General features: G+C 39.3%; 1 protein-coding gene across 1 annotated transcript; it reads left to right on the forward strand.

Moving 5' to 3' along the window:
- The first annotated feature begins 291 nt into the window (after nucleotides 1-291).
- LOC127135090 (uncharacterized) lies at nucleotides 292-4,124 on the forward strand. Its single transcript, XM_051061904.1, has 2 exons — nucleotides 292-453; nucleotides 2,528-4,124. The coding sequence occupies exon 2, from the start codon at nucleotides 2,533-2,535 to the stop codon at nucleotides 4,033-4,035; it is 1,503 nt and encodes a 500-aa protein (XP_050917861.1). The 5' UTR covers nucleotides 292-453; nucleotides 2,528-2,532; the 3' UTR covers nucleotides 4,036-4,124.
- The last annotated feature ends 5,059 nt before the right edge of the window (nucleotides 4,125-9,183 follow it).

Here is a 9,183-nt window from a genome sequence, read left to right on the forward strand (position 1 = left end):
AGTAATCTAAATATATATTATTAATTTATGTTAGATATTTTTTAGGTTTCTTATCGTTTAAGTAATCTAAATATATATATATAGATGTGGTTAGTAAGAAAAAGGAGAAAAAAAGGAGGTGGATCAGTAAGAAAAAACGTGTGGTGAGAGAAACAGAGAATTGAAAAGAAATATTTTTCCAAAAGCATTACCGTATTTTCACTTGTTCTTCATTTTCGGTAACCCAAAATCGTCCCGATTATTCACCGAAACACAAAACCGATTTCATATCTTTGAAGTTCGTTGAGTCCAGGTCACAAATATCCAAGGTTCATTTCATTCCGGCGTTGTTTCACCGATCAAAAGCGACGTTGAAGTCAGGTACTCACGAAGGGAGCCAGCACTGCGTCGGTGACGGTTTCCAGCTTTCGGTTGATCATTTGGACGATCAGAAGTTCATCCTCTTCACACAAGGTAATATTCTTCACTTATCTCTGAAATCGGCAAAGTTCCGGCTTGCCGACATGTGTTTTAATATATTATTTATCTAAATATATATATATATATATATATATATATATATATATATATATATAATATATATATATATATATATATATAATATATATATATATATATATATATATATATATATATATATATTACTTTTGTCTATTATATATTATTTGTCTATATGTACATATATATTATTTTTGTCTACTATATATTTATTGTCTAAAATATATATATATATATATATATATATATATATATATATATATATATATATATATATATATATATGTATATATATATATTACTTTTGTTTACTAAATATTGTTTATCTTTTATTATTATTTTGCATATATGTTTTATTTAAATGTTAGTTAAATTAATTATTTGTTTAAATGTTTATTTTAATTAAATGTTTATTTATATCAAATGTTTATTTTGTCTAAAGTAAATGTTTATATTGTTTCTTATATTTGTTTATGTTGTTACTAACCGTTTCGTTTCAGTTTCAGCTCGATTAACTCCACTAACTATTCGTAATAGTAACTATTCATAGCTAACTGTGTTGTAATAATTTACTTTCTCGCATTTTTTATTTTCTGTATTGTGTGTTTAATCGTATTGTTCACGTTTTATGTTAAAAAATCGAAAAATCCAAAAAAGAGAAACCCGATGCGATTCCAACGGTCGCCGTTTAAGAAACCCTTTTCACACACTCACAAGCTTACTCTTGGGCTTCCTTATAATGAGCCCATTTATTTATTGTTTCAGGGTTTAGGCTCATTCAAATCTTTTGCCAGCTTTGGCTTTTCAGTTTAAAAACATTTTCAAAAGGACGTGTCAGTCTCGAAGCCTCCCGCCTAGGTCGAGCAAGAGATGGCAAGACACGCCAATCTAAAATCAACAAAACAGACTTTCCCCTTTTCTTTTGGGAGAACTACGTGGATTCTGATTTCTCCATTGCGCCTTGGAGATACGTAGGCATGAAGTCTACGACTTTATCGAGTCCAAAAGCAATAAAATCAAGTTCTTTTCTCATCTCCCCAATCAAACGATCAAAGCGAAAAAAGCAAAGCATTCACATAAACATAAGCAAAAAGGTTCCTGTGGAGTACCACAGATGTAGAGGGTGCTAATACCTTCCCTTTGCATAACCAACCCCCGAACCCGTAACTCTAAAGGGATTTATCGTTATTTTTCCCTTCCTCTTTTTGGATAAAATAAAAGACGGTGGCGACTCTTGCATTTAAAATATTTTTCAAACGGGTTAAGTTCAATCAATACTTAATCTCGTGAAAAATCCCGCCGCGACAGAATGGCGACTCTGCTGGGGATTTATGATTAAACTTATTTGAGGGTTTAGCCTATCTTTGCTTGTTTATATGTTTGCTTTGTGGATATTTGCTAAATTGTATTGTTTGTAATGTTTGTTATTTTGGGTTTTGGGGGATACTTGTGATAAATCCTATACCCGGATTTGGGGCACATTTGAGATAGGATGGATGATAATTCAGGTTGACTTGATAGGAGACAATCCTTACCGAGTTGACTTGAGCCTTTGTCCGCTTGGTGGAGGCCTCTTTGAGGGTGATAGTGCTAAACAAGTCATTTGTGAGGCATTGTTGCTTTCGACGGGCCCGTGAAGCCAAAGACCTTAGTTTACCTTTACCCCATCTTGGCCTTACTTAGGATGTGATGCGGTGACCACTTCGGACCAAAAGTCTGGTTTGGTTGATACGCGATATCACACTCAAGCGAGATTCTTTTGAGAATAATATTGGAAAGCGAGCAGTTGCTTAACCCGGTATTATCCGAAGAAGGATCCATAACCTTGGGAACTTTTAGAACCCGTTTGGCAGGTGAACCTTAGAACTTATTTTGGGGCTTTGTCCTAAACTCCATGCTGGTGATGAACTTTGAGCCTTGTATTGTTTGACCATGTTTGTGTTTGTTGCATTCATGCATGACATGCATTCATTCCCATCATTTCAACCTTTTTCCAAGGAACTTAAAGTGAGGATTGCAAATATTGCAGGAAACATGGATTTTGGACGGAGAAGTGTGAAAAAGTACAATCTCATCAATCCAAAGATAGATGAACTAAAGAAACTGGTTTCTTCGATCGCATATCCTATTGGTTTCAGAGACAGATATGGGGCACTTATATCTTTATTGACACTTAGGATGGAAGAAGGGTTATTGCAGACATTAGTACAGTTCTATGATCCAGTCTATCACTGTTTCACATTCCCAGACTATCAACTCATGCCTACATTGGAAGAGTATGCCCAGTTGCTTCACATCCCAGTTGCTGATACAGTACCTTTCTCTGGTTCAGAAAAGTTACCCGAGCACAGTTCTCTTGCAAAAGTGTTATACATGAAGAAGTCAAAATTCAAGAATAACTTCCCCACCAAAGGAGGACTTTCAGGTTTCACTGCCAAGTTCTTAATGGGGAAGGTTTCTTATTTTGCCAGTCAAGGTTGTGATATTATTGTGGAGCATCTGTTCGCCTTGTTGATCTACGGTTTGTTACTATTTCCTAATATTGAAGGTTTTGTGGATTCATATGCTATACGCATCTTCCTAAGTGGTAATCCTGTTCCAACTTTGCTCGGAGACACCTATCATTCCATCCATTACTGTACTTTGAAAGGAGGAGGAACCATAGTCTGTTGTATACCGTTACTCTACAAATGGTTTGTCTCTCATCTTCCTAAGTCAGCTACTTTTTGGGATCGCAAGTCAGGACTTCAGTGGTCACAGAGGATTATGTCTCTTACCCAGTCAGATATTGCATGGTATAGTAGAGTTTTAGACGATGTGAAGATCATTGATAGTTGCGGGGAGTTCCCCAATGTGCCCCTCATGGGCACAAAGGGAATCATTTCTTATAATCCAGTACTTGCTAGGAGACAACTCGGTTACCCTATGAAGGACAAGCCTCCTAACATTCTTTTAGAAGGTATTTTCTTGAGGGATAACGAGGAGGACCCTACCATGAAAGAGAGAGTAGTAAGAGCTTGGCATCGTGTTTGTCGCAAAGGGAGACTTGAATTGGGTAAGAAAGATTGTACCTCCTATGAGCCGTACCTCCAGTGGATCAGAGCCAGAGCTATACAGTTGAAAATGCCATACCCACATCATGATCCTATCAAACCCGCTCCGTTGAGGACCCCCTACCTTCCGCTAGATGACAAAGAAGAACTCCAAGCCACCTTGGAGAGGGTCAAGAAAGAGAGAGACGCTTGGAAGGATAAGGCCCAGGTGCTCGAAATGGAAAATGAAGAACTTCAGAGACAGTTAAAGGAGCAGAGTGGAGAAGATCGTGCAGGTAAACGTCCAAGGGTGCAAGAGGATTTATTTTCCTCAGGCACAACAGATTACTCCCAGATTCCACAGTCCTCAGGTGCATGGAAAGGTCTTGTAGACAGTTTGGTGAAGGAGAAAGCTTTTATGCAGAAGGCCTATGAAGAAAGAATTGAGAGACTTGAAGGACAACTCCTACTTGTTTATGCTCGTCCTGATGACACATGTCCTTAAATGGTTTTCTTGGTTGTATTTTGGGTTGATAACTTTGTATATTTTGATAAAAATGCTTAAAATGAAAAATTTTGTTTTGTTATCAAAAATGTTTGCAATTCTATCTTTTCCTTCACTTAGAGTTCCTTGGAAAATCATTCATTTTGCATATCCATGCATCACGTGCATACAGGTTGTCTGTCTTGGTCCAGTCTTCTAACAGTTGCTTCCCGCCAGCAGATCCATTTCAAGCTGAGGCATAATTACAACACAAGAGCCAACTACAAAAGAAGAATGGAGATAACAGATAACGAGAACCGAGAATTGAAAGCTCAGGTTGACCGCCTTTCTGCTATGGTCGAGACATTGATAGCAAACCAAGCAGCCCAAGCTGCTCAACTTCAAACAGCACAAGCTCAGGTTGCCGAAGCACAAGATGCACAAATCCAGGCAGCAGAGATGCGCAACCAAATGTTAATCGCCCGTCTACAAGCAGAGGAAGCCCAGGCTAGGGCTCAAGTTCATAATTCAGGACAGACTTCGGCACAGAATCAACCTCAAATTCAGAATCAGACAACAACAGCACCCGTCACTACAGTCATCGCTTCAACGTTGTCCCAGTCACTTCTGTTACCATCACAGCATCCCGTCCTTGGGAAATACCCAGGGATCTTAATCAAGATAGATATCAACAAGAGTTCGTTCCACCAAATGCTCCTGTCTTCACTAATGTGCCTCCCGTTGTTCACTATACTCCTCACCTAGGAGAACCTGTCTATCACGGCCCTACCCCAAGTGAGGATCCTGGTCTCAATGATAGAATGGATGAATTCCAAGATCAGTTTGCGGAATTACAAAAAGAGATAAAAGCTCTTCGAGGGAAAGACAGAATGGCGACTGGAGTAGTTATGAAGAACTGGACCGCAGTTGACATCCCACATTGTGTCCACATATCAAAGTAATTAAGCTTTTCAGTTTTCAAAAATCTTCCGCTTTAGCCCAAAGCGCGAAGCATTAATTTTGTAAAATGGGCCCTTTTGTCAAAAACGTACTATCCATGAAAAAGATCTTTTGTGTTCCTATACACTTGTGTCCTTTTACCTTTTCAGCTTTTTCGGAAAATGGTAACACAAAAAAACCTTAAAAAGAACACATTTTTGCATGGCATGGTCAGTCCTCTAAAAACAATTGTTTGTACAGGTTACTTAAACCCGTTGAACACAATGACATCATGCCCTCTCCCAACTTTGAACATTCTGTATTCGAAGCTGAAGAGGAAGAGTGGGATGAGATTCCAGAAGAGGTCGCCCGCCAGCTTGAAAATTAAGAAGACACTATTCAGCCATACAAGGAGCCTTTGGAAACAGTCAACTTGGGTTCGGAAGAAAATGTGAAAGAAGTAAAAAATTGGAGCATTGTTATCCCCACAGGTCAAGGAGCAATTGATCAGCCTGTTGAAAGAGTATGTAGATGTGTTTGCTTGGTCTTATTAAGATATGCCTGGTCTCGACACTGGCATCGTAGAGCACAAGCTACCTTTGAAGCCAGAATGTCCACCGGTCAAACAGAAATTAAGAAGAACACATCCAGATATGGCCGTCAAAATTAAAGAAGAAGTTCTGAAGCAAATAGATGTTGGTTTTCTTGCCACTTCAGTGTATCCAGAGTGGATAGCAAATATTGTGCCAGTTCCTAAGAAGGACGGGAAGGTACGAATGTGTGTCGACTATCGTGACTTAAATAGAGCAAGCCCAAAGGATGATTTCCCCCTGCCTCACATTGACATGTTGGTAGACAATACAGCAAAGTTTGACATATTCTCCTTCATGGACGGATTCTCCGGGTATAACCAGATCAAAATGGCTCCCGAAGACATGGAAAAAACTACATTCATAACACCATGGGGAACATTCTGTTATCAAGTGATGCCGTTTGGGTTGAAGAACGCAGGTGCTACTTACCAGCGAGCCATGCCAACGCTCTTTCACGACATGATGCACAAAGAGATTGAGGTTTATGTGGATGACATGATCGCGAAGTCTCGTTCAGAAGAAGGTCACTTAGTAGATCTATTGAAGCTGTTTCAACGATTGAGGAAGTTCCGTCTTCGCCTCAATCCGAACAAATGCACATTTGGCGTCAGGTCAGGTAAACTCTTGGGCTTCATTGTCAGCCAAAAAGGCATTGAAGTTGATCCAGATAAAGTAAAAGCTATCCAAGAGATGCCCGCACCAAAAACAGAAAGGCAAGTGAGAGGTTTTCTAGGACGATTGAATTACATATCCCGATTTATTTCTCACATGACTGCCACTTGTGAACCTATCTTCAAATTGCTGAGAAAGAGTCAGAATTGTGTTTGGACAGAGGATTGTCAGAAAGCATTTGACAGTATCAAAGAGTACCTCATGGAGCCTCCTATCTTGTTACCACCTGTTGCTGGAAGACCGTTGGTTATGTATTTGACAGTGCTTGAGAATTCTATGGGCTGTATTCTAGGTCAACAAGACGAAACTGGAAAGAAAGAGCATGCCATTTACTACTTAAGCAAGAAATTTACTGACTGTGAATCACGATACTCCTTACTCGAGAAGACATGTTGTGCATTGGCTTGGGCTGCTAAGAGATTGAGGCAGTATATGTTAAGTCACACCACTTGGTTGATATCCAAAATGGATCCAATCAAGTACATTTTTTAGAAGCTTGCACTCACTGGTAAGATTGCAAGATGGCAGATGCTGTTATCAGAATACGACATTGAGTATCATACCCAGAAAGCTATCAAGAGCAGTGTGTTGGCTGAGTACCTTGCTCACCAACCCGTTGAAGATCACGATGATAATGAGGATGAGTTTCCTGATGAAGATGTCATGTTCCTAAAATCCAGAGATTTTAAAGAGCCACTTCCTGAAGAAGGACCTGAATCAGATTCTCAACGGGGTTTAGTATTTGATGGAGCTTCCAATGTTTATGGACATGGAGTAGGTGCAGTCATTATCACTCCAGAAGGTTCTCATATTCCTTTCACGGCAAGAATTTGCTTTGAATGTACAAACAACATTGCTGAATATGAAGCCTGTATCATGGGTCTTGAAGAAGCCATTGACCTCCGCATCAAAAATCTTACTATTTATGGTGACTCAGCGTTAGTTATCAATCAGATCAAAGGAGAATGGGAAACACGCCACCCTGGCTTGATCCCATACAAAGACTATGCAAGAAGATTGTTGACTTTCTTCACCAAGGTTGAATTGCATCACATTCCTCGGGATGAGAATCATATGGCGGATGCTCTAGCTACGTTGTCTTCAATGTATCAAGTGGGTTTGCCAAACGAAGTACCCAGAATTGTGATCAAGCGACTTGATAGACCAGCACATGTGTTTACAGCTGAGGCCAGTTTTGATGATAAACCATGGTACCACGATATCAAGCATTTCCTTCAGACTCAGGAGTATCCTCTTGGAGCAACAGAAAAAGATAAAAAGACTTTGAGAAGATTGTCAGGCAGTTTCTTCCTTAATCAGAATGTGCTCTATAAGAGGAATTATGACATGGTCTTACTCAGATGTGTTGACAAAAAGGAAGCAGAAATGTTGATGAAAGAAGTTCATGAAGGGTCCTTTGGTACTCATGCAAACGGCCACTCTATGTCAAGAAAGATGTTGAGAGCTGGTTACTACTGGTTGACCATGGAATCAGATTGCTGCAAATTTGTAAAGAAGTGTCACAAATGTCAGATCTACGCTGATAAGGTTCATGTACCACCAACCTTTTTGACTGTGATTTCTGCTCCTTGGCCATTCTCAATGTGGGGCATTGACATGATCGGTATGATTGAACCCAAAGCTTCCAACGGACACCGTTTCATTCTCGTGGCAATTGATTACTTCACCAAATGGGTGGAAGCAGCTTCGTATGCAAAGGTGACAAAGCAAGTGGTGGTCAGATTCATCAAAAATAATCTCATTTGCCGATATGGCATTCCAAACAAGATCATCACTGACAATGGCTCCAATCTGAACAACAAAATGATGGATGAATTATGTGAAAGTTTTAGGATCGAGCATCACAACTCTTCTCCTTACCGTCCCAAGATGAATGGGGCAGTTGAAGCTGCAAATAAGAATATCAAGAAGATCATTCAAAAGATGGTTGTTACCTACAAAGATTGGCATGAAATGCTGCCTTTTGCACTACATGGATATAGAACATCAGTCCGTACTTCAACTGGGGCAACCCCATTTTCACTTGTATACGGTATGGAAGCTGTGTTACCGATAGAGGTTGAAATTCCATCAATGAGGATACTAATGGAAACTCAGTTGTCAGAGGCTGAATGGTGTCAAAGCAGATACGATCAGTTGAATTTGATTGAAGAAAAAAGAATGACGGCCTTGTGCCATGGATAGTTATATCAAAAGAGAATGAAGCAGGCATTTGATAGGAAGGTTAAGCCGAGAGAATTCAAAGAGGGTGACCTTGTGCTCAAGAAGATGATACTATTTCACAATGATTCTAGGGGCAAGTGGACTCCTAACTATGAAGGACCCTATGTTGTCAAGAAAGCCTTCTCAGGCGGTGCTTTAATTCTTACAAACATGGATGGTGAAGAGCTTCCACGTCCCGTGAATACAGATGCAGTCAAGAAATACTTCGCCTAAAAAATGAAAAGAACAACTCGCTAAGTTGAAAACCCGAAAGGGCGGCTTAGGCAAAAATGAGCGTCTCGGTGGACTGAAAACCTGAAAGGGCGGTCCAAGCAGAAATTAGAGACATAAAAAAACAAAGAGAATATTATCCCGGTAGATTGAAAACCCGAAAGGGCAATCTAGGCAAAAGTTAGGGATTTCAGGCAAGTAACTGCATAACAGAGATATGATCATTGAAGTATCAGAATATTTTCAACAGTTCTCCAACTTTCTCAAGGCTGCAATACAGGTCAAAAGTGGAAGAGAGAATGATGTCATTGTAGTTCAACGTACCCTTTTTCCACGAAATTACCATTTTCCAATTTGTAAAGATCTATGGAATCACGCTGTTGGCTGATTACCATCCTATCAAATCAATTTGAGCATTTCTATATTTCTTGGCACTCTTAATTTTCATTTCAATTTACGAAAGTTCTTTTACTTTGACAGATATGTTTTGAAACAAAAGTTTTGAATTAAA

The sequence above is a fragment of the Lathyrus oleraceus genome, chromosome 4 (assembly GCF_024323335.1).
Source record: "Lathyrus oleraceus cultivar Zhongwan6 chromosome 4, CAAS_Psat_ZW6_1.0, whole genome shotgun sequence".
Lineage (NCBI taxonomy): Eukaryota > Viridiplantae > Streptophyta > Magnoliopsida > Fabales > Fabaceae > Lathyrus > Lathyrus oleraceus.